The 26,018-nt window shown below is 40.9% G+C and overlaps 1 protein-coding gene across 2 annotated transcripts in view; it reads right to left on the bottom strand.

Annotated features, from left to right (window-relative positions):
* TMEM117 (transmembrane protein 117) overlaps nucleotides 1-26,018 on the bottom strand; it is a 304,918-nt gene that overhangs the window by 91,195 nt on the left and 187,705 nt on the right. For both annotated transcript variants that reach the window (XM_068170301.1, XM_068170303.1), the window contains exon 5: nucleotides 25,694-25,791. In XM_068170301.1, the coding sequence (XP_068026402.1) occupies nucleotides 25,694-25,791 (98 nt within the window). The remainder of the gene's footprint in view (nucleotides 1-25,693; nucleotides 25,792-26,018) is intronic.

The following is a 26,018-nucleotide window of genomic DNA, read 5'->3' as shown; positions in this document are numbered from 1 at the left end:
TTCTATTTCCAAAGTGATCTGTAAACACAAAAATCAGCATACTGCGAGGGCTTGACAAGGTGGATAGATAGTTAAAGTATACAAAACTTTCACATGGTTCAGGGAAAGTCTTAAAGTTTTATGTCTTAAACTAGGATCCTCAATCCATATCCAGAAAGTTATAACTAATAGTCTGCTTTCTGATTTTTCTGGATTAGCAAAAGCCCCCCAAATTTGATGTAAGTCAAATTCAAGGCTAAGTTTTATATATTTAGATGCTTAAATTAATAATGTAGGACAGTATATTCAGATGGATAAGGTATTAATATGTTGTCTATGACTCATTTTCCTGGGAAGGTAAAGCATTTTTCCTTTGCATCACTTTCTGAATACACATACCTAGATCTTAGTGTCAGCTTCCTTTATTAATCCAATCTTGGTACTATGAGGCATAACCTGCTGTCACAAGCCACATTAGTTTAGAATGTCACACTACACAAGGTAGACCTGCAACTTCTGACACTCATAAAGCCAGATTTACCCACATATCATAAGAAATAACATAATCAGGGTTCTGTTACGTGAATCACAGGGATATACATCTTAATAAAGTTATTGTTACTCAAAATCAGAAAATAAACCTTTAAGAAAAAATAGCAAGCCAGTAACAAACCCCTATAAATCAGTGGAAAAAGGAGGCTGATGAAGTGAAAGCACAAAAGCTCAGAGAGAAACATACATCAAGCACCAGAATTTTCCTTATTGAATAATGAGAAGATACAAACCAGTATTGGGAAGAAGGAAATATAGGAGTTGCAAGAGCTAAATACTATCAAAGGTGAAGGAAGAAAGTGTTTGAGGCTAAAATAATCAAACAGCATACCTGTCATTGTATGCTTCAGAAATATATTTGGATGGATGCCATGGAGCTTATTAATTAGTGCAGGGGAAAATCTTCCCTACAACTAACTGGAAAAAAAGGCTGGCAATACTGAAGAGAATATTAAAGTTTCATTGAAGACTACAGAGCTCTTAGCACTGATTTCAAAAGGATGAAGGTCAGGTGCTCATTTCAATATACTTATGCAGATGTTCTTTTTCACTAGGAAAAGGCAATTGTCTTGATGGTTAAAGTCAGAATCAAAAGCTATTGACCACAGCTGTTCACATGCACAGAGATTTCCTTAATTCTGGCAACATCACCAAAATTGCTTACCCTGTGCCTGAGTTCAAGGTCCTAAACTGTTTCTGCTTCTCTAGAAAATGATATGATTTGGAGGCACTTCCATGACATATCATTGGCATCTCCAGTGAGAGGGGTCACATTAACACCACTTCCATTTTCATAAACATTAGTGATATTATTAGCAGCTACAGATTTAATTATGGATATAAACAGAGATTTTTCTTCAGATCAGAAGAAAATCCATTGGGAGCTTTTATGCCTCACAAATTCATTGCATTTAATAAAATAATTACAGTGTCACCAGAAAGTAAGTTTAGCTTCAGCAAGAGCCTTGAAACTTGTTAAAGAAAGGAAAGCATGTTTCTGGCTTTGGCTCAGTGTTTACACAAATGTCTTTGCTTCACCATGCCATTATCCTCCAGTAGTGGATGGCATTATTGGAATTCATGCTCTCAATTCACTAATGTTACTGCTCAAAAACATATTAAGGTGCTGGTGTTCTCCATATAGGAGATATTCATTCATCTTCTACAAGTAATTTCATTATCAGTAACCCTTTTAAAAGGCTGTCTTGGCTCAGTTGCTTTGCCAATAGCCTTGAGCTTGGTTATATGACAATCCCACTTAGTCATAGTGTATGAATTGATAACAGATGAACCAGCTAATATGCTAGTGCTCTCTCATCAGTGACAAACTGCAGAAGTGAGACCCATCAAAAGAAACAAACTCTCCTTACAAAGCCACAGTTTGGGTGTTTTTTTACTTTTAACTGAAAATAGTAGAGAGAGCAAAGCATTACTGACCCTGAAAATAGCATGTGTTCTTTTTCATATTTTGCAGGAAACATAACCACTAACTTTGTTAGAGCTCTAGCATTCATGAAGACAGAAAAGGACCCCAGCTATAGTACAAGCATCTCTATCAAGAAGGATTAAAACCACAGCTATTTTAAGAGATGGAACACAGGCCATATGATGCCATACTCTGATCTGAAGATCTAACAATGTCAGCATGTTTAGTCAAGGAATTTTTCCTAAATACTCAAACACTCTTTGAATTAATTCTGAAGGCTACTTCCCACACAGTGAATGACGTAAAAATCTATTAATGAATAAAAACTGTTAACCTCAATACTAGCACTGCACTTTTCTACTACAGAGTCTACTCCTTGCTCCTGAGATGGTATTAAAAATAGCATCTGTCACTGTATCTGTTAATAAGTGGATACAGTTAATAAGTGGATGCAGAAGGCAGCATGCAGAAGTGGTTTTAGACCATGTTCTGGTTTAACCCCAGCCAACATCCAAGAACCATGCAGTTGCTCACTGACTCCTTCCCCCTGGTGGGATGGAGAGGAGAACTGGAAAAAAAATTAATATTTGTGGGTTGAGAGAGGAACAGTTTCAGAATTGAAATAAATTAAAATATAAAACTACTAGTAGTAGTACTAGTAATACATAGAATGTTACATAGAATGTTACATAGAATAAACCAGGTTGGAAGAGACCTTCAAGATCATCGCGTCCAACCCATCAACCAATCCAACCCACTTAAACAACTAACCCATGGCACCAAGCACCCCATTAAGTCTCCTCCTGAACACCTCCAATGATGGTGACTCCACCACCTCCCTGGGCAGCCCATTCCAATGGGTAATCACTCTTTCTATGAAGAACTTTCTCCTCACCTCCAGCCTAAACCTCCCCTGGTGCAGCCTGAGACTGTGTCCTCTTGTTCTGGTGCTGTCTGCCTGGGAGAAGAGACCAACATCCGCCTGTCTACAACTTCCCTTCAGGTAGTTGTAAAGAGTAATAAGGTCACCCCTGAGTCTCCTCTTCTCCAGGCTAAGCAACCCCAGCTCCCTCAGTCTCTCTTCATAGGGCTTGTGCTCCAAACCCCTTACCAACTTCGTTGGCCTCTGGAGTCGTTCCAGCAAGTCAGTAATAGTAATGAAAAGAAAGACAAAAAAAAGGAGAGAAATAAAACCCATGAAAGTGATGCAGAACACAACTGTTCACCACCCACTGACTGACGCCCAGCCAGTCCCCAAGCGGTGACTGAGGGCTCCCAGGCAACTCACTTCAACTTATGTACGGAGCATGATGCCTATGGTACAGAATATCCCTTTGAGTAGTTCAAGCCAGCTGTCCTGGCCATGCTCCCTCTCAGCTTCTTGTGAACCTCCTCACTGGCAGAGCATGGGAAGCTGAAAAGTCTTTGACTCAGGATAAGCACTACTTATCAACAACGAAAACATCAGTGCATTATTAACATTATTCTCATACTAAATCCAAAATACAGCACTGTACCAGCTAGTAGGAAGAAAATTAACTCTATCTCAGCCAAAACCAGGACAAGCCTTAAGAAGCAGTACACAGAAAGGCTGCAAGGAAATTAAACCAAAAATATAAGCCTCAGGCTGATGTGTTTGAACTTCACTGCAAATATTCTTCATACATATTTAATTGCTCCATTGAGACTGTGACTGTTCTGGAGATGTTCCAGGCATTATTTCCATTCCATTAGTACGCTTGCAGTATATGTACTCCTTAACCCAAAATGATTGATTCCATAAATGTCTTCCCACTTGCTGACCTGAACACTAATTGAGGTTGTGTATAGATTAAAAGAGAATGTATGCCTCTTTAAAACAGCCAAAATACGCTGTAGTCACTGAAATATCTTGTGGCACAAGAAGAAGGTGGTACTTGTAACTGAAGACAGCACAATGCTGCTTCACCCAAATGTTTCACATAGGAAGAGCTAGAAATCACACAAGGGGTTGAAAAAAATCTGCTAAGCAATGCTTTAAGTAGAAGTTTAACTCTAGGTATAAAGCCCTACTTTTATGAAACACAGCACAAACTTTCTTTCAAATATTATCATGACACACAAGATGCTTTCATTTGTGCTTGCATCTTGTAAATTAATTTGCTTTGGGAGATAGGATAAATTTTTGACATTCCCCAAAAATAAAGCTAAATAAATTCAGATAATTTTATCAATTCAGCTGCACACAAAGGGAAAAGCTAAATGTTTCTCCAATCTTACCCAAACCAAGATGATGTTGTCAAGTGCAAATTAGTCTACTATGAACCAAAAACTTTTCCTGTTCCCTCTACTCAGCCCTGGTGAGACCCCACCTGGAGTACTGTGTCCAGTTCTGGAGCCCCTATTACAAGAGGGATCTGGAGGTGCTGGAACGTGTCCAGAGAAGGGCCACAAGGATGATCAGAGGGCTGGAGCACCTCTCCTATGAGGACAGACTGAAGGAGTTGGGGCTGTTCAGTCTGCAGAAGAGAAGGCTCCAAGGTGACCTAATTGTGGCCTTCCAGTATCTGAAGGGGGCCTACAGGAAGGCTGAGGAAGGACTTCTCAGGATCTCAGGTAGTGATAGGACTAGGGGGAATGGAATGAAGCTGGAGGTGGGGAGATTCAGGCTAGATGTGAGGAGGAAGTTATTCACCATGAGAGTGGTGAAGCCCTGGAATGTGTTGTCCAGGAAGGTGGTCGAGGCCCCGTCCCTGGTGGTGTTTAAGAGCAGGCTGGATGAGGCTGTGGCCAGCCTGATCTAGTGTAGGGTGTCCCTGTCCATGGCAGGGGGGTTGGAACTAGATGATCCTTGTGGTCCCTTCCAACCCTGAATGAAACTATGAAACTATAAGTTATTAAATGACAAATACGGTTACATTGCAGCAGCTCAAATCTTCAGTAAGCCAACATGAGGAAACAATCCTAAAGATATTCATAAGCACTGCATGGCTTCTGGGTTAATCTGTAAATTAGGGACAGTCTTAAATCCTTAGTACTTAAGGCATTAAAACTAAAATGAGTTGTATGGCAGTTTGAATGAGAAAATGGCTTCACTCATAATACCCTTCCTTAAAACAGAGATATGTTCATACAGCGTGGTCAAGCTTGTATTAGATGTTGGAAGAATTCCTGGGAAACACTTAAGTCCATATTATACTTTATAAAGTAAATACTTCCCCTGGAAAAACACTTCCTCTGAAACTGTTCAAAGTCAGGTTAGATAATGCTTTGACCAACATGGTCTAGCAGAAAGTGTCCCAGCCCATGGTGGGGTGATTGGTACTAGATGATCTTTAAGGTCCTTTCCAACACAAATAATTTTATGATTGTATGGTTCTGAATTTTAGAAGTGTGAGTATGTTAGACTTTAGGTGACAGAATACTGCAGAGGAGCTTAGACAAGAAATTTGGACCTGCCTTTGAGAGAAATTTCATCCTGAGAACTAATGCACTAAAAATGACATCAGCGTTGTCTATTCTGTCTTCCTCCAGATTCTGCAGATGAATTTTATGCAACTGAAATGTGCTTGTTTCCCACCTATATTCCAAATCTTTCAAGTCAATATATAATTTAAAAGTCAGACAAGATCTTTCCAGGTTTTTTTATTGCCTTTGCAATCATGCCTTGCTCTATTTCCTGGCCCAAGAACTACACTTCCTATGTTATGCCAATGAATAGTCAATAAATGAGGTCAGGTTTAAGCATGCAGATAACTGGAAGCTGAGCATGTGTCAAGGGCCCTTTTGTTACTGACACACTACTTCTGTGAGCAGCAATACACATATGCAGATGAGAGATTTAGCACATCCCTGTGCCATGTTTCTTTTTAATGTAGGAATTCCAGACAGCATCCTCCCCGGGGCAGGGATTGCACTTGTGCTTGGGCTGCACAATGCCAGCCCAATGGAAGGCCCAAATGAGTTCAGTTTTAATAGCTGTTTGTTTTGAGACAATGGCCATTGGTGATTGTCTAAAGGGAATTAAATTACTAAAAGCTTTTAAATCATTATCTCTTTCAGTAGTAGAGACACCTTAGGGCATTTCATTATTCAAAGTTCCATGAATTATGCATAAATTCACATAAAAAATAAAACAAATCCATCTAAATCAAAGATAACTAACCAATCAGAATAAGAAGTAAAAGAGACAAGAAAAATATCCTATGCATTTTACACATTATGCAGCTCCTCAATGTGTGAAAAAGCAGAAAGTCCCAGGAACTTGCACTGGAGTTAACACAACGGCACAAGCTCAAAGAGGATGTTTGCTCAGCACTGTAAGAAAGTTGTATGTATCACAGTATCACAGTATCACAGTATCGCTAAGGTTGGAAGAGACCTGAGGATCATCGAGTCCAACCTATCACCACAGACCTCATGACTAGACCATGGCACCAAGTGCCACGTCCAATCTCCTCTTGAAAACCTCCAGGGATGGTGACTCCACCACCTCCCTGGGCAGCCCATTCCAATGATGAACAACTCGCTTGGTGAAGAACTTTCTCCTCACCTCCAGCCTAAACCTCGCCTGGTGCAGCCACCTTTCAGGTAGTTGTAGAGGGCAATGAGGTCACCCCTGAGCCTCCTCTTCTCCAGGCTAAACAATCCCAGCTCCCTCAGCCTCTCCTCATAGGACTTGTGCTCAAGGCCTCTCACCAGCCTCGCTGCCTTTCTCTGGACACTTTCAAGTGTCTCAATGCCCTTCTTAAACTGAGGGGCCCAGAACTGGACAGAGGACTCAAGGTGCAGCCTAACCAATGCAGAGTACAGGGGCACAATGACTTCCCTGCTCCTGCTGGCCACACTATTCCTAATGCAGGCCAGGGTGCCATTGGCCTCCTTGGCCTTCTGGGCACATTGCTGGCTCATGTTTAGACGGCTGTCGATCAGCACACCCAGGTCCCTCTCTGTTTGGCAGCTCTCCAGCCACTCTGACCCCAGCCTGTAGCTCTGCATGGGGTTGCCGTAGCCAAAGTGCAGCACTCAGCACTTGGACTTGTTAAATGCCATCCCGTTGGACTCCACCCATCTGTCCAGTCGGTCGAGGTCCCTCTGCAGAGCCCTTCCACCCTCTAACTGACCAACATCTGCTCCTAACTTGGTTTCATCTGCCAATTTGCTGATGACTGACTCAATCCCCTCATCCAGATCATCAGTGAAGATGTTAAAGAGGATGGGGCCCAGTACTGATCCCGGGGCAGGCCACTGGTGACTGGCTGCCAACTGGATGTGGCACCATTCACCACCACTCTCTGGGCTCGGCCCTGCAGCCAGTTCCTAACCCAGCACAGAGTGTTGCAGTCCAAGCCATGAGCTGACAGCATGTAGGATCATTAAAATAAGAAATACCTTCTTTTTATTTTCAGCATATCTTAGAGTAAGCTTTTGACCTCTATCTTCCCAACTTTAAGACATTCTTTACTTAATGAAATTAAATTCAAACTACTCTGTGGCAGAGCTAGTGGACTGTGGTAGGGTCTGTAAAACAGAAATTAGGAAACACCAAACTAAAATATGAGGAACAAAGCTTCTAAAACTATTTGCCTTTTTCAAAGCTGAATAGATTTTTTTTCCAGCTGCTCTCACTCACTTTGCTTTGCTCCTTCAGCCATCACAGACAAGAAGGGTCAATGCCCTCCCCATTGAAATCAAGAAAGATTTACTCTGTCTGCATGAGGTGCTGCACTTCGCCCACCAATGTACCAACACAATCAGTAATACAAAGCAAATATCAGTAAACTGCCATCAAAGTGTTGGGGTTTTTTTATTTCAAAGAAAAGATTTGAGTAGTTTAAGAATCTGAAAAGATGGAAAATATTTAGTACTGTATTAATAGTATCTTTGTGTACACAGTTTACTGAAGGTCTTGACTTTGATTAATCAGTATGACAAATATGTTATCAGGATAACTTCCTGCTAGACAAAGGAGTTCAAATATACATAACAGGAGGACACAGTCTCAAGCTGCACCAAGGGAGGTTCAGACTGGATGCTAGGAAGAAATTCTTCACAGAGAGAGTGATTGCCCATTGGAATGGGCTGCCTGGGGAGGTGGTGGAGTCGCCATCATTGGAGGTGTTTAGGAGGTGTTTATGGAATGAAGCTGGAGGTGGGGAGATTCAGGCTGGATGTGAGGAGGAGGTTCTTCACCATGAGAGTGGTGAAACCCTGGAATGGGTTGTCCAGGGAGGTGGTCGAGGCCCCGTCCCTGGGGGTGTTTAAGAGCAGGCTGGATGAGGCTCTGTCCAGCCTGATCTAGTGTGGGGTGTCCCTGCCCATGGCAGGGGGGTTGGAACTAGATGATCCTTGTGGTCCCTTCCAACCCTGAATGAAACTATGAAACTATGAAACTATGAGACTTGATAGGGTGTTTGGTTGCATGGTTGTGTTGATTAGGTGTTGTTGGATGATGGGTTGGACGTGATGATCTTGAAGGTCTTTTCCAACCTGGTTAATTCTATTCTATTCTATTCTATTCTATTCTATTCTATTCTATTCTATTCTATTCTATTCTATTCTACTCTACTCTACTCTACTCTACTCTACTCTACTCTACTCTACTCTATTCTACATGGTTTGACATTTAACTGATTACTGTAAGGACTCAACTGCTAACGTAATTTTAGGTGTTGCTTTAAAAAATAAAGACACTAAAGTATCAAAATCTATGACATCTTCTGTTATCAACTTTCATTTGATTTCATTGTCAATTTAATCCACCCTTTGTTTTGGGAGTTGCTTTTTCTACCATCACAATTACAGATAAACAACATGCAATCATTTGAAATAAAAATATAGCCACAATGTTCTCATTATGTTATCCAGGCTAAAAAAAAAACCCAAACAACAACAACAACAAAAAACAAGGCTAAGCAAAGATGTTTTAAAATTGAAGATCTTGATAAATATAGCTGTCAGGAAATCATTTTACTGTGTTTTATTTTTAAAGTCAAAAACAAAGTAAGAAACTAAACACATGCTCCTTACATCTAAATGGAGGTATTATACAAGGACTAATTAATCATATGCACATTGACATTTATAGCTGTGTTAAGCACATCCTGAAACATTTGTTTTAATTAAGCTTTGAAGTATTTAAATAGTGAAATGACTCTATTCTCCCAGTGGCCATGAGGTATAAGAATATGGAGGGAACAGAATGGGCCCCTCAGTTTAGGAAGGATGTTGACTTGCTGGAATGAGTCCAGAGAAGAGCAACAAAGTTGGTGAGGGGTTTGGAACACAAGCCCTATGAGGAGAGGCTGAGGGAGCTGGGGCTGCTTAGCCTGGAGAAGAGGAGACTCAGGGGTGACCTTATCACTCTCTACAACTACCTGAAGGGAGGTTGTAGACAGGTGGATGATGGTCTCTTCTCCCAGGCAGCCAGTACCAGAACAAGAGGACACAGTCTCAGGCTGCGCCAGGGGAGGTTCAGGTTGGATGCTAGGAAGAAGTTCTATACAGAAAGAGTGATTGCGCTATGGAATGGGTTGCCCGGGGAGGTGGTGGAGTCGCCGTCATTGAAGGTGTTCAGAAGGAGACTTGACAGGGTGCTTGGTGCCATGGGTTAGTTGTTTAGGTGGGTTGGATTGGTTGATGGGTTGGACACGATGATCTTGAAGGTCTCTTCCAACCTGGTTTGGTTTACTCTAATATTCTAATAAAGGATAGGGGATGAAGTCTGGCAGCATTTAAGTAATAATTACCTGCTTCACATTTAAGACCCCTGTCCCTTGCAAAAGACAGTCACATAATTTGTTTTCTGTTAGTACTAAATAACCAAATTTGGATATAACAAGCAATTTTTCCCCCTTCTTTTAAAGAACCACCAGTTAGAAAGTAACTCAGCATCAGCACAGCCACATTCTAGTCACTTTGGATCTCATGCTGTGATTTCACTGGAGCCATTGGTACTCTCTTGCGGGCTGTTTGTCTACCTGCACCAGCAGAACAGGTTGATATGGTGGAGAGTTTTGTTGAATTCTGTTTTCAAAATTCTGCTTATGCCCAAGACACAGCAGAAGCCATATCATCAAGGACTATCAGGAAATCAAGAGGAATAGTACTTTTTAAATCAGGTGCTCAATGGGCATGTCATCTTCAACTGCTATATCCTCCTGAAAGCAGTGGAAGACTAACAATCTCATCTAAAGTATCCCCAGGGAAAGTGTTCTTAGTCTCTACTGTTAAACAATCCCATTAGTGCCAGTGAAGCAGTTTCACTGTCTTAGTGCTTCCAGTTGCACATGAAATCCACAGGCACTAAACCTCATAGTTTCCAAGCTGATTTTCACTGGGCACAAATCGCTTTCAGAACGTCTTTTCCACATGCAGCTGAAAGTCAAAGAACACTTAAATGATCAACATTTCTTGCAGTCTTTGCTGTGATAAAAAGAGTTTGTAGGTTTGTGTATTCCTGCATGCCTTATAGTTCATAATGTGTAAATACCAAATATTTACAGCAAGTACTGGAGTATGAGAAGGATGATGAGTCAGGAGTCCTGCTAAATACATCAGCAGATTGTATGGCACAAATTTAAACATGCCATTGTGGAGATATACAAGAAAGAAAAGAGAAGAAAAGAGAAGAAAAGAGAAGAAAAGGAAAGAGAAGAGAGGGGAAGGGAAGGGAAGGGAAGGGAAGGGAAGGGAAGGGAAGGGAAGGGAAGGGAAGGGAAGGGAAGGGAAGGGAAGGGAAGGGAAGGGAAGGGAAGGGAAGGGAAGGGAAGGGAAGGGAAGGGAAGGGAAGGGAAGGGAAGGGAAGGGAAGGGAAGGGAAGGGAAGGGAAGGGAAGGGAAGGGAAGGGAAGGGAAGGGAAGGGAAGGGAAGGGAAGGGAAGGGAAGGGAAGGGAAGGGAAGAAAAAAGAAAAGAAAAGAAAAGAAAAGAAAAGAAAAGAAAAGAAAAGAAAAGAAAAGAAAAGAAAAGAAAAGAAAAGAAAAGAAAAGAAAAGAAAAGAAAAGAAAAGAAAAGAAAAGAAAAGAAAAGAAAAGAAAAGAAAAGAAAAGAAAAGAAAAGAAAAGAAAAGAAAAGAAAAGAAAAGAAAAGAAAAGAAAAGAAAAGAAAAGAGAAGAGAAAAGAAAAGAAAAGAAAAGAAAAGAAAAGAAAAGAAAAGAAAAGAAAAGAAAAGAAAAGAAAAGAAAAGAAAAGAAAAGAAAAGAAAAGAGAAAAGAAAAGAAAAGAAAAGAAAAGAAAAGAAAAGAAAAGAAAAGAAAAGAAAAGAAAAGAAAAGAAAAGAAAAGAAAAGAAAAGAAAAGAAAAGAAAAGAAAAGAAAAGAAAAGAAAAGAAAAGAAAAGAAAAGAAAAGAAAAGAAAAAAGACAAGACTACTTCCTGGAAAGAAAATAATTTAATTGCTTTAACCACTGCATTTATTTTACAAAACTGCAATGATTTTTTGGAATACAGCCATGACAAAGTCTATGAAACCTGACTGTGAGGACAAGCAGTTGAAGCACTCTTTTTCTGATCTTCATTGAATTTTATGGGCTTTCAGAGCACCTATCTTGCATAAAACCACTCACTGAGGCTGCATCTTCTCCATGCAGCACAGATTTGTGTGATTGATTCTTTAAAGCTTCCCCAAACAACCTTGAGTTCAAGACGAAGCAACTATCTTTTGGGCTATGATCTTGCCAGGCCTCTGCACACTGCAGCAAAGATGCAAGACAGTCATAGACAGTGACTATCTACCTTAGTACTCTGAAATGCATCCTTGTGCTGTATGAATAATAGTCCACATGTGCATGTTGATCCAATTGTAACAGTTGCAAATTCAGTCTCGGGGTGGCTGCCACAATTATTTGATTATCACAGAATCACAGGATGCTAGAGGTTGGAAGGGAATTCCAGAGATCATAGAGTCCAACCTCCCTGCAAAGTAGGACCACCTGGGACAGGGGAACATGTCCAGGTGGGTTTTGAAGACTTCTAGAGAAGGAGACTCCACAACCTCTCTGGGCAGCCTGTTAGTACTAAATAATCATCTCATGCTTAGATGGAATTTCCTGTTATTGAATTTACATTCATTGCCCCTTGTCCTATCACTGGGTATCATAGAAAAGAGTCTGACTTATTCCTCCTGACAGCCACCCTTCAAGTATTTGCAGATCTTGATAAGATCCCCTCTCAGCCTTCTCTTCTTCAGACTAAACAGCCTCATGTCTCTCAGTCTTTCCTTGTAAGAGATATGCTCCAGTCCTTTAACCATCCACACAGCTCTCCCTGCCCCTCTTGAACTGGGGAGCCCAGAACTGCACACAATATTACAGATGCAGACTAACTGGGGCTTAGTAGATGGGGAGGAGAACCTCCCTCAACCTGCTGGACACTTCTTAATACACCCAAGTATTCTACTGGCCTTCTGGCCACCAAGGCACATTGCTATCACAGGGTTCAGCTTATTATCATCCAGGACTATGCATTGCTATAATTTAATTTTCAACATTTTATTTGAACGTGTCCAGAGAAGGGCAACAAGGCTGGGGAGAGACCTTGAGCACAAGCCCTATGAGGAGAGGCTGAGGGAGCTGGGATTGTTTAGCCTGGAGAAGAGGAGGCTCAGGGGTGACCTCATTGCCCTCTACAACTACCTGAAAGGTGGTTATAGCCAGGAAGGGGCTGGCCTCTTCTCCCAGGCAACCAGCACCAGAACAAGGGGACACAGTCTCAAGCTGTGCCAGGGGAGGTTTAGACTCGAGGTGAGAAGAAAGTTCTTCACCGAGAGAGTCATTAGTCATTGGAATGGGCTGCTCAGGGAGGTGGTGGAGTCACCATCCCTGGAGGTGTTCAAGAGGGGATTGGACATGGCACTTGGTGCCATGGTCTAGTCATGGGTCTGTGGTGACAGGTTGGACTCGATGATCCTCGAGGTCTCTTCCAACCTTGGTGATACTGTGATACTGTTATTCCGCCCACATGATCACATTACACATATTATCTCACTCACTCATTCTAGTTTTAGAGTGGATCTAGAATCAGGTATAGGCTATGTGTAAATGCTAAACATAAAGATTTTTGTGGATATCAACAAACGCATTTGTACTGTGGAAGAGGAAAGAAGGGAAAGCACTTAAGCAGAAAGAGGGCACCAAGAGAAGAAGCAACAACATCAGTGATTCTGCTCTTCTCATGGTAAAAAATCCACAGGGCTTGAGTGGAGGCAGAGGTGTTTCCTGCTCAGCAAAAAAAAACTCTGTGGAAAGCAGAGTGAAGGTGCTAAAAGAGGACTTGCTCAAACATCCCTTCTGCACTGGGTCTGTTTCAAAGAAAATAACTTTTGAAACCTGACGAGGAAAATTTTTGTTTAAAAATTAGAGCTTTTCAGATTTGGGCACAGAATGTGATTTCGTGAAAGTATTTTCACTTGGAAGTAGCTATTACTGGAACATTGCAGAGACTGCACCTTAAGAAGGTTTATTAAAGCTACACCTCAGATAAAATATTGTTAGTCATTGTTCATCATATAGCTCTTTCTCATTAACAGGGATAGAACGAAACATACTTTTTAAAAGAGGTGAAGATGGGTTGCCATATCCATACAATGACAGGGGCTCTACTTCGGGAACTAGCAATTATGTGGGAATAAAACCAGCCTTTTTTTTTTCTAGCAGGCTCTCAGCTATTGAATGGCAAGAAGATGCCAAATATAACTCAAAAAGCTTAAACAAGCTGAGGAACTGAAAAGATATGCCACAAAAAAATATGTAATGCAGCAGTTCAAAGAATTTAAAGTCAAATCAAAGACAAAATTCATCTATGGGGCCAATCCAAAACCCCACTGTAGCTAACAGATGATCCTTTTCTCTCTTCAATATAACCTATCTGTCAGACCCTTTGAATATTTTTTTCACACCCCAGTACATTCAATACTTCCATGCTACAATTTACCAGGGAAATGGTGCATGTGCAGGCCCACCCTTCCTCCTCTCTTGCTGTTTCTAGTGTGTGGTTGCATGTGCTCTCTACAACTACCTTAAAGGAGTCTGCAGTGAGGTGGGGTTTGGTCTCTTCTCCCTGATATCAGGTGATAGGACAAGAGGAAACAGCCTGAAACTGTTCCAGGGGAGGTTTACACTGGGCATTAGGAAAAAGCTCTTTATGGAAAGAGTGGTCAGGCACTGGAATAGGATGCCCAGGGAAGTGGTAGAGCCACTGTCACTGGAGGTGGTCAAGAAATGTGTGGATATGGCACTTTGGGACATGGTTTACTGGTCATGGCGGTGTTAGGTTGATGGTTGGACTCAATGATCTTAGAGGCCTTTTCCAACTGACACACTTCTATGATCCTTTGTGTGGAAGTGGATGTGAATGTATGTGTCATACATTCATACGAGAGGAAAGCTGCCACTTGTATATGAGCCAAACCTTCACTAAGTAAGAAACTGTATGTTTTTCTTTGATCTGTGGGAGCCTCCATGCAGCTTGAACCAAACAAATAACAAAACTTGTCTTCATGCTAAAGTGATCTCCCAATTATTTTTGAATCTGAGATCTCAGAGCTCCATAAACTTGATTTTGTCTCCCTAAAATGCTTTTCCTTCTGAGAAGAAAAGTGAGATGAGGAATGATTTGTTTCACTATTCTTTCTATCACAGAGTAGGGGAAAATGCATGATACAGCCTTTCCAAATATAGTCTGTCAAGAGCAATATATTAATTTCTTCCTTGATAGGTGAGACAGATGGAAGACTTTCACACACACTCTCTCACATATGGGTACATTCTCTCTGCTTATATATAAGTAATGCCATGCAAAGCATCTACCTATCATGCACTGCATTACTAGGCCGTGAATAACATGCTCCATGTGGCCACCCGAGTGGGCTGTGGACTGCATTTCCCAAGATGCTGTCACCTCTTGGGCTTTTCCCCAAAAAGCCAGGGAAAGGTTGAGACAGGCCATAAACTTATGGCAGCAAATGGTATCTTGGAAGCAGATTACTTCACAGCTTCACAGTCCCAGGTCTGCCTTGCCCTCTCCCTCTTGCTTTTGCACACACTGGCAGTGTTTTGGCCTACTGATATTCTGGAGAGGAGGAGGAAGGGAAGAAGAACTTCTCAGGATCTCAGGGAGTGACAGGACTAGGGGGAATGGAATGAAGCTAGAGGTGGGGAGATTCAGGCTAGATGTGAGGAGGAGGTTCTTCACCATGAGAGTGGTGAGACCCTGGAATGGGTTGTCCAGGGAGGTGGTTGAGGCCCCGTCCCTGGGGGTGTTTAAGAGCAGGCTGGATGAGGCTCTGTCCAGCCTGATCTAGTGTGGGGTGTCCCTGGCCATGGCAGGGGGGTTGGAACTAGATGATCCTTGTGGTCCCTTCCAACGCTGAATGAAACTATGAAACTATAAGAAGAAGAACAGATGTGTTCTGCTAATAACTGGAGTGATTGTGCTGAAAATCAGTGGGGAGGCAGAAGAGTTGTATAGGTGGCCTGAGTAATGCCTCCAGCTGAAAACAGTGCTCACTAGGGAGAGGAGATTTTTTGGGAGTACCCTGAAATACTGACATTTTCATATTTATGAACAAAGGAGTAGGGAAAAGGCATAAGAGAATGGGGCCTCCAAAACCATTCTGACTCATTTGGGTGTTAAACTTCAACCATGCCAGTGAGTCTTGACCACTTTACCTTTCCCATACTACAAAGAGTAAAAGCACTTTTCTATCAGAACGAGAAAGCATTTTTAGGATACAAACCAGAGGGTTTGTATAGAATCAAACATAAATTTGAACAAAACTCCTCTGTGTCAATACTTTAAATAATACTTTAAACAATGCTTTAATATCTACACAACACATTCAAATACAGTACAGGATGGTTAAACAAAACCAAAACCAAATTAAGAACCTTAACCAACTACCATGTGCATGAAAGAAACTTCAGTGCTCTAGATTAAGATAACTTATTTCCAAGGTTTGTTTTTCATGTTAACCAGTTGCAGTCTTACAGCACAGTTCACTAACAATACCCAGAACAGAGATTAAATAAATGCTACTAAAAAACATAAATAAATTAGTTGTCTGGTGATAAATTGTAATCATACTTGTTGACTGCCAGAATTAATGCAACAATTACTACTCATGGACAGTTTTATCCTCTCAGAATATATTTAATAGTGGCTGCCCAGATTAATAGCCAGATTACTCAATATAAATCCTCTGTGCAAGACCTTCGTGAATATTTTGCATGGAGACAAACAGGAAATAGGAAGCAACTTATTTATTGTCTTGCTTATGCTAATTAAGTTATTAACTTTGGTTATAGCATAAGAATATGAGATTTTTCTGGGAGCAATAATATAGTCAGATAATTTTATGTTCTTTTAGACTATTTATATATTATTTACCGGGTAATCTGCCTCACCTTCTAGATGATTCCAGGTTTCCACTCAGTAGTATTTTATCACAAGATAAATTGCTTAAATATGAAAGAGTGAACGGATGAGCTTTGACCCCTCCACAACAGGGAAAGCATAATGTATTTGTACACATGTATATAAAAGACATAATTATGTTAATGTTTCATGAAGTTGCTTTTATGGGACTGCATCACAAAAACCTTTACTCAAAGTTAATAAAAGGTTTGTTCTCTTTGCCTTAGTATAGAATTTAAGTGGACAAAAGAATGGCTGTTTTAAGTTGCTGTCTTTTGAAACAAATACATGAGCTATATTCATATATGTGAAAAGAACATAACTGTCCAGAGTGTGTTTATCACCTTGACTCTAAAAGCATAGAAAATGGAAATACAACTTATCAACATACTCAAATAGGTGCATATAAGAAAATGTAAGTCTTAAAATAAATATGCTCCGTTTCTGTGGGGGAGATCATAGTATCATAGTATCAGTCAGGGTTGGAAGGGACCACAAGGATCAGCTAGTTCCAACCCCCCTGCCATGGGCAGGGACACCCCACACTACATCAGGCTGGCCAGAGCCTCATCCAGCCCGGTCTTAAACACCTCCAGGGAGGTGTTTAAGATGTGGGTATCTCTCTCATAAGGAAGCTTCCTTTATTTCCAGCATAGAAAATACTGTCCAGATAAGAGTCCTACATAAATCCATGCTTAACATAATAATCTACAAACATATGTACATGAATTAGTACTCTGTAGCAATTAATTTGAACAGAAGCTTTTAAACCTCTACTACTAACTTGCTGAATCAAAGTACTGTCATCACTAACAGACATTTCTAAGCATATTCAGCTGCATTTTTTCATTAAAGAAATCTAAAGAGATCTTAGAGAAATGCATACTAAAGGAGGATTGTTTAGTTTGCACAGTTAAACACAACAAATATAAGAAATGACAAATTTGCAATTCTTCCTATTAACTTGTTCTCCATCTTGGTATGTGCTTTGCATTACTTCAGACAAGAGTCCTATGTCAAAGACATATAGCACAAATGAATACTGATCATTGTGTACATATACAATGAATGTCTAGCCAGGGACACCATGGAAATGGATTCCTGTCTGCTACTTGCATATTCAAACATTCAGCTTGTACACATTATTCTGTCACCTTGCCTGCAATCAATATTCAGCTGCACAAGCCACTGTTATCTCTACACTTCCCCATTTTGATAATCTGCCTTTGAATATCAGTTTTTGCTGGTTACAGTGACCTTAGTAGCTCTTTTCCTCTCCTCCAGTAAACTAAATTCTTTTTGTTGTTCTGTTTTCCCCCTATAGCTAAAAGTTTTCTTGAAGAACTCTTTATGTCTTCCTCATTATGATCTCCTCTATCCTCTGATAGGAAATTTTGAGGGCAATTAATACTTGACTTGTTTGCCAAGAGAGAGTACTTGGCTCTTGCCTGGGTACACAGCTCAGAGATATCCTGGTGATTTTATTCTAAATACTATATTTGATTCTTCACAGGTTATGGCAGGCCACTGTGCCATACACTGTAATAGGGAGACACTGATTTCAGGCACAAGCTAGACAGAAGTTAACCACAGGCCTTGGTAGCAGAGACGTATGTTAACATGGCACATACTGTGGCCAGCACCACCTGTAAGTACCACTTGTGAGAGCTCACTTCTGTGCAGCTGTGTAAGAGTGCAATGCTCTCAGCCCGCCTCTGTTTACCATCTAGAAAGCTCAATATTGAGCAGGTTTGTTCACCTGGACAAATATTATGAGCATTGTAAAAATAGATGCTTCGTAACTACTTACTAAATTAGTTTTAAGTACTTTTTCATGAACTCTCTTAGCATTATTGTCTTCCATTTGCAGTACTGCTCTAATTTTTTATTTTGCCTTTTTTCTGTCTTAACAAGTGTTTCCCTTATTAAAATCAATCAAAATAAAAAGAGACTTTTGTGTAGGTTGGACTTACCCATGTTCTCTAGGAATAAAAAATCAAGTAAGTGCAAAATTGTCGGCGACAGAGACTGGAGTCAATACAGCTGACCAAAATGATCGAGTATTGTTCCTTTATTGTTCCAGTATTGTAGGACTATAGGGTGAGCATAGTGAGTATAGCACAGTAAAGAAGGCAAAGCAAAGTACAGAGGAAGAAGAAGTGTGTATCAAGGGAACTTCTACAACTTATATAAACTCAGAGAGCCTCGTTGTCATGGCTTCATTGGTTCCCTCTGAGTGACCACACATCGCACTATTACAGATTATTGGTCCAACTACTAACGACACGCGAGGTTGTTGATGCAGGTGCATGTCCTGTTGTCCCAAGATAACTTTCTGTGTTTATATCTACCCGTGCCCTGCTTTAGTTACATGCTGCAGGCACAGCACTGTTTTGCTACACTGCTAGCCACTTCTGCACTTATCCAGAGCATGGCCAACCACCATGTCAGGCTCTAGGCCTGCACTGCCAGATTGCTCACACTGCTCGTCACTGGCATTGCCACACAAAATAATTAGTCTGCTCACACTGTACTTGTCTCTGCTTCCTCTAATATCCAATATTAGAAATAAATACTTTTCTACACTGTCCCTATTTATTTAACTTAGCACTAGCTACTGCTATTTGCATGTTATCAGTACTGTCTGATAACTATCTGGCTAATTTAACATTATTTTTTTTCTTGTTGCATCTTTCAAATGTCAGTCCTCTCATAGCATACATAATTTGCCTCTCCTAAAAGAGCCAAACTATCAACATATTAAAAAAAACAAACCCATAAACCAGTAAATTCCAGTTCATGTAACTTTGCAGAGTTGAGGACACAGCCATTTCTCTGCTACAGCCTCATCTGGCTGCCAGGTGGTGTTGATGTTTTAACACCCTGTCAGTATCTTTCTTTTGTAACCCACAAACATGTTTGCACCATCCCAGTAATTTCAGCAGGGTTCCAGACACTTTATTGCTTTCTAAACACCATCCTGACAGAACACTTTCTTAAATTGAAGTGGGTGTTTAGTGTTGTTATGTAACACAGGCTGTAAGAGTGTTACACAAAGATGCCTCTGGATGGTGGAATTAGCCATGAGCAGAGCTGAAAATGACTAAAATAGAAACCTTTTTCCAAAACCAAAACAAAACAAAGCAACAAAAACATCAACCAACCCCCAAACCTAAAAACAACAACAAAAAACAGCCTCTCACTGTAAAAAAAGTAGAAAGTACTTCAATCAACTCCCCAGTGATCGGCTAGACAAACAGTAAACAGATATTTGTGAGCCAGCTGAGCTGTGTATGGAAGAAATATATTGTGAAAACATTCAAAAGGCAGCCAGAATCCTGAGAAGCAACCATCAACCAGTTGCAGACCGTGCTCCCAGGGAGTGATTTGAACAAGAGGTGAAAAGCTAAATCAAAACCTTTCCTAAGTAGTTGCATCAGGGAGGTGAAAACATTTCTAAATGAGAAACAGAGAGTGGTGGCATATCAACTATTATAAGCAAGCAGACAGTGCCTTCAGACCCACAACAACCCATATCTCTCTGGTATGTTCATAGACATTTTCTGAGTTTACAAATTAAACCTGAATGTAACAGCTAAGTTTACAGAAAAACGAGTCCCAGGATCACAGGATCACAGGATGGTAGGGTTTGGAATGGACCTTTGGAGATCTTTGAGTCCAACCCCTCTGCCAGGGCTGGACTATATAATCTAGTGCAGGTCACACAGGAAAACAGCCAGAGAAGTCTTGAAAGCCTCCACAGAAAGAGACTCCATAACCTGTCTGGGGAGCCTGTTGCAGTGCTCAGTATTCCTAAGGTTGGAAGAGACCTCAAAGATCATCAAGTCCAACCTGTCACCACAGACCTCATGACTAGAGTAGAGAGGACACTACTGCCCGCTGCAGGCTTGAACTCACGACCTTCCCATTAAGGGTCTGATGCGCTACCAACTGAGCCACCTGAGGGGGTCGATGACACTTACAGTAAAGAAGTTCTTCCTCATGTTGAGGTGGAACTTCCTGTGCTGTAGTTTACCTCCGTTGCTCCTTGTCCTATCACAGGGCACAAGTGAGAAGAGGATGTCCTTTCTTTCTTGACACCCAGCCCTCATATATTTATATACATAGAATAGAATAGAATAGAATAGAATAGAATAGAATAGAATAGAATAGAATAGAATAGAATAGAATAGAATTAACTAGGTTGGAAGAGACCATCGAGATCATCGAGACCAACCTATCATCCAACACCATCTAATCAACTAAACCATGCAACCAAGCACCCCACCCAGTCTCTTACTAAACACCGCCAGTGATGGTGACTCCACCACCTCCCTGGGCAGCTCATTCATTCCTATGACAAATCACTCTTTCTGTGAAGAACCTCTTCCTAACATCCAGCCTAAACCTCCTCTAGTGAAGCTTGAGACTGTGTCCTCTTGTTCTGGTGCTGGCCACCCAGGAGAAGAGACCAGCTCCCACCTGGCTCCACATTTTACCAGCTTTATGTGTTCAGCCACTCCTTGATGCACTTTCTGGTGGGAAGATGAGGTTGGTTTGGCACTGAGACACAGAAGTTAGAACCATATCTGATGCACAGAGGCAGATGCTTGATGAAACTATCAATCAAGCCTGAAAGTTCAGCCTCATAGGGAAAGCAGTTAGAATAGAATAAACCTTTATTAGAATTAGAATAAACCAAACCAGGTTGGAAGAGACCTTCATGATCATCGTGTCCAACCCACCAACCAATCCAACCCACCCAAACAGCTAACCCATGGCACCAAGCACCCCATCAAGTCTCCTCCTGAACACCTTCAATGACGGCGACTCCACCACCTCCTTGGGCAACCCATTCCAATGGGCAATCACTCTTTCTGTATAGAACTTCTTCCTAACATCCAACCTGAACCTCCCCTGGTGCAGCCTGAGACTGTGTCCTCTTGTTCTGGTACTGGGTGCCTGGGAGAAGAGACCAACATCCGCCTGTCTACAACCTCCCTTCAGGTAGTTGTAGAGAGTGATAAGGTCACCCCTGAGTCTCCTCTTCTCCAGGCTGAGCAACCCCAGGTCCCTCAGTCTTTCCTCATAGGGCTTGTGTTCCAAACCCCTCACCAACTTTGTTGCTCTTCTCTGGACTCGTTCCAGCAAGTCAACATCCTTCCTAAACTGAAGGGCCCAGAACTGGACACAGTACTCGAGGTGTGGCCTAACCAGTGCAGTATACAGGGGCAGAATGACCTCCCTGCTCCTTCTCTCAGTCTTCTCCTCTCCAGACTGAAAAGCCCCAGGTCTCTTGCTGGTCTTAGGAGTAAAGACTGAAGCAAAGAGTCCACTCTGTATCTAAAAATTTAATTTCATCAAGAAATTTAAACTATGCAACACATATTTATATTTTGAATAATTAAAATACAGTGTGCTGTATTACACTATTTCTGCTAAACAGGTGTGCCACTAGGAAGTGTCCTGAATAAATGGATTTTGACATACCAGTATCTGTGTAGGACATACTACACAGTGGGGAGATTCAGGCTGGATGTGAGGAGGAGGTTCTTCACCATAAGTGTGGTGAGACCCTGGAATGGTGTGTCCAGGGAGGTGGTTGAGGCCCCGTCCCTGGATGTGCTTAAGACCAGGCTGGCTGAGGCTCTGGCCAGCCTGATCTAGTGTGGGGTGTCCCTGCCCATGGCAGGGAGGTTGGAACTAGATGATCCTTGTGGTCCCTTTCAACCCTGAATGATACTATGATACTATGATACTATGATATATATATGAGACTGGATGGGGTGCTTGGTGCCACGGTTTAGTTGATTACATAGCATTGGATGATAGGTTGGTCTCAATGATCTCAAAGGTCTTTTCCAACCTGGTTAATTTAATTCTATTCTATTCTATTCTATTCTATTCTATTCTATTCTATTCTATTCTATTCTATTCTATTCTATTCTATTCTATTCTATTCTATGTAGGATCCTTTGTTTAAGACAGTTCAGAAATGGGGCTGCTCACATCACACTGTTAAGCAACAACAAATGAAATACAAATATCCCATGTTATCATGCATAATGTTACCAACATGTCAACTTCTCCCCCTATTTTTCTGCTTATTAAGGGGAAAAAAAAAAAGTCTACTTTCACTGGGGTCTAACATGCACAACCAAAAGAATTGACTCTACAGAATGTACACTGTTGCCTAGGGCTATTTGATTTCACTGCTTAAAGCTAAAAGTAAAAGCATGTACGTCCCTCTTTAGGGTTTCAAATCCCCAATAAGCATACTTTTTAGTATGACAATTGTGTATGAAATGAACTGTATTTTTTAATAGCCATTTGCTCAGGCAAATGTTTTTGAAAGAAGACCTGGATTTAGAACATTTCAGACTTCAAGAATTCAAAAACATGTCTTGAACAGTATTTAACTACTTTTAATAGTGTTTTATTGCTTTCCCTCTCTGGTATGTAAATTGGAAATCTCCCTAACACATCTCCTTGCATTCTTCCAGTCTTTTTCTGCAATTAAGTTGCTTCTTCACTCTTAACTGATCTCCTTTCCAGTCTTTCAGACAAGGCTATTCTTCAGACAAGGGTAAAAAAAAATCAATGGCATTCTAGACTGAGTTTTTTGCTGACTTAACCAAATGACACTGTAATTATTCCTAGCCCACTTTGTACCTATCTGAGCATTTCTTAATTGATATGCTTTGTGTTTTCCCAATCTACCACACTGAGACAGTATGTCCCCCTCTCTGTCCCACAATGACAAGGAGATATTCAAGCCCTTCCCCACCAACTCAAAATTTCAATTATTATTTTTTAACTTCGCTTTCTAAGATCCTTCTCCCATGCTAACGTTTGTCAAATGATTCACTTCATCTTCAAATTTCATCATGTCACTAATACATAGGATGTACACAAATGGGGAAGTTCAGGCTGGAGGTCAGGAGGAAGTTTTACACAGAGAGAGTGATTGCCCATTGGAATGGGCTGCCCGGGGAGGTGGTGGAGTCGCCATCACTGGAGGTGTTCAGGAGGATACTTGACAGGGTGCTTGGTTACATGGGTTAGTTGATTAGGTGGTGTTGGGTGATAGGTTGGACGCGATGATCTTGAAGGTCTCTTCCAACCTGGTTTATTCTATTCTATTCTATTCTATTCTATTCTATTCTATTCTATTCTATTCTATTCTATTCTATTCTATTCTATTCTATTCTATTCTATTCTACTTCCAACATTAAGTAATGTGACTCCCTTGTCTTGTGAAGATAGATGCAAAATATTATTTTATTCATATCCTTCACTGCTCATTTCCAAGATGATCCCTAAACGTTCAGCACAGTTCACTGAGCTTACTAGTCGTCTTAATTGTCTTCAGTAAGGAACGTTGTCAAAAGCCTTTTTAAAGTCCAAATAAATTAGATCCAGCATTCCTTTCTCATACATAATTTTGATGACATGTTCAAAGAGTTCTAGCAGATCAGGGAAAACATATCTTTCAGTAAAGCCACGCTGACTTCTTCTAGCAAAAATTACGAGTTTTGCTCATGGTTCTATTATTGATGATGCATTCAATCCATTTAGCTAATACTGAACTTAGACTTCACAGTATCAGAGTATCACAGTATCACAGTATAACTTAGGTTGGAAAGGACCTCGAGGATCATCGAGTCCAACCTATCAACACAGACCCCATCACTAGACCATGGCACCAAGTGCCACGTCCAATCTCCTCTTGAACGCCTCCAGGGACGATGACTCAACCACCTCCCTGGGCAATCCGTTCCAATGACGAATGACTCGCTCAGTGAAGAATTTCCTCCTCACCTCAAGTCTAAACCTCCCCTGGCACAGCTTGAGACTGTGTCCCCTTGTTCTGGTGCAGGTTGCCTGACTTACAGATCAGCAGGATTATCCTAGTTTCTTGGGGGAAAAAACGAAACAAAGCAAAACCCCAACACACAAAAACCAAGACAACATCCAAATTTTAAGTTTTTCAATATGCAACTAATTGCTAGTTGTGCTGGGTTGAGGCAGCCCCCTTCCCCACCCCTGGCAACAATAAACACTCAGACAAACGGATTGCAAAAGTGATGGAAAGTTTAAATAGAAAGCAGTGAACATTTACAGAGAACCAAAAGCGCAGTGACAAAGAAAGATCCCAAAACAGACCCAGAGAGATCCCATCCCCACCTGAGGGTACACCCAAGACCCCCAGGGCTCCTTCTTCCCCCTTCCACTGCTAGGCTAGTCTCAGCTGGCCAGATCTGAGACTGCCCATCCCCCCATGGCCTTGGGCCTAGCCAGGCCCAAAGCCAGGAGGCATCTCCCCCAGTTACTGGCTGATGGAGGAGGAAGAGAAGAGGAAGTGCTAGACTCCACACTGCACCTTATAGTGTGCAAAGAATTGTGGTAGGAAATACTACATAATTTCCTGTGTCCACCCCTCTGGGCTGGACTTCTGGACACAGGAAATAAACATTGCAGGGGGCACCCAGCTCAAACTGCAACACTAGTGAAACTTCATCAGCACAGCTACAAACCCTTGTTTGTAGCCAACCAGCCATCTGATTCTGCATTCTTTTTGGTCTTTAAATTTCTCTCACTATTGCCTTTAATTGCCTTAATTTAATATAACAGCTCATTTTTACTGCTTTATAAGCATAGCTGTTTCATTCCATTTCTGTAGCAGAACCCGTGTAAATAAATCTTTCAGCTTCTCTGTAACAATCCCTTTCAAATCTACTCTTTCAGAATCAGCAGGTCTGCTGATATTTCCAGGAGGTTTTCTACTTCTGATACAGTTGAAAAAAATCTTTGTAGTTTCTTTCATGTCCAATTTTAAGGTCTTCAGATCATACAGACTATACATTTTTCATTTTTTTTCCTGCTATAATTTGTTTTCCATTTCAATAGTTACAATTTACCTGGAAGAGGCTGAGTCACCTTTTGAAATGCCATTCATGTAGTTAATTCAAAGAATTGCTGAAATTAACTTCAGGGCCAGAAAAGGACACATATCTAATTTCCTCAATTACAAGGAGTGGCAATGGAACTGTTAAATATTATCACATACAGCATACATTTTGCAGGTATTAAATATTGTCCAAAATATAATGCAATGAAAATATCATCTGAAGAAACAGTATACATTAATTTAAAGTCATATTTTAACACCAACTATTTGTTCCCACATGTACAGCTTTTTGCAGTGTTTAATTTTCTGTTACATTAAGTTTCACTTAATTCCAGCCATACATTCTGTTTCTTACTACCACAGACAATTAGAAGCTCTATTTTTGGATGTTCCATAAAAGGCTCATTTAAAATAATTTGGGTTTACTGTTTTCCTACCAGAATAAAGTGATCCTAACGTTTCCTTTCTTCCAGAAAGCTCTGGCAGACTTTCCCCAGTCTGGGTAGGGTTTGTCCTGAAGCATCATGTCAGTTACCTGCAGGGAAAGAAGAAATAATACACACTTAAACTAACATCACCGAAAAAAGTGCTAACACGGACTTCACAAACACTTTCTTGTATGTATGACATGCTTGCTTCAGCTCTGGTATTTTCAACAGACAGTAGAAAAGTTGTATCTCTGGTGTTACAGGCAGTCAAAATAAAGTGCATTATTTAGAATAAACCTTTATTTAGAATAAACCAAACCAGGTTGGAAGAGAC

The sequence above is a fragment of the Melanerpes formicivorus genome, unplaced genomic scaffold (genome assembly GCF_026170545.1).
Source record: "Melanerpes formicivorus ecotype bairdi unplaced genomic scaffold, bMelFor1.0.p_v2 SCAF_3, whole genome shotgun sequence".
Lineage (NCBI taxonomy): Eukaryota > Metazoa > Chordata > Aves > Piciformes > Picidae > Melanerpes > Melanerpes formicivorus.
This window is presented reverse-complemented; position numbering and strand designations above follow the sequence as displayed.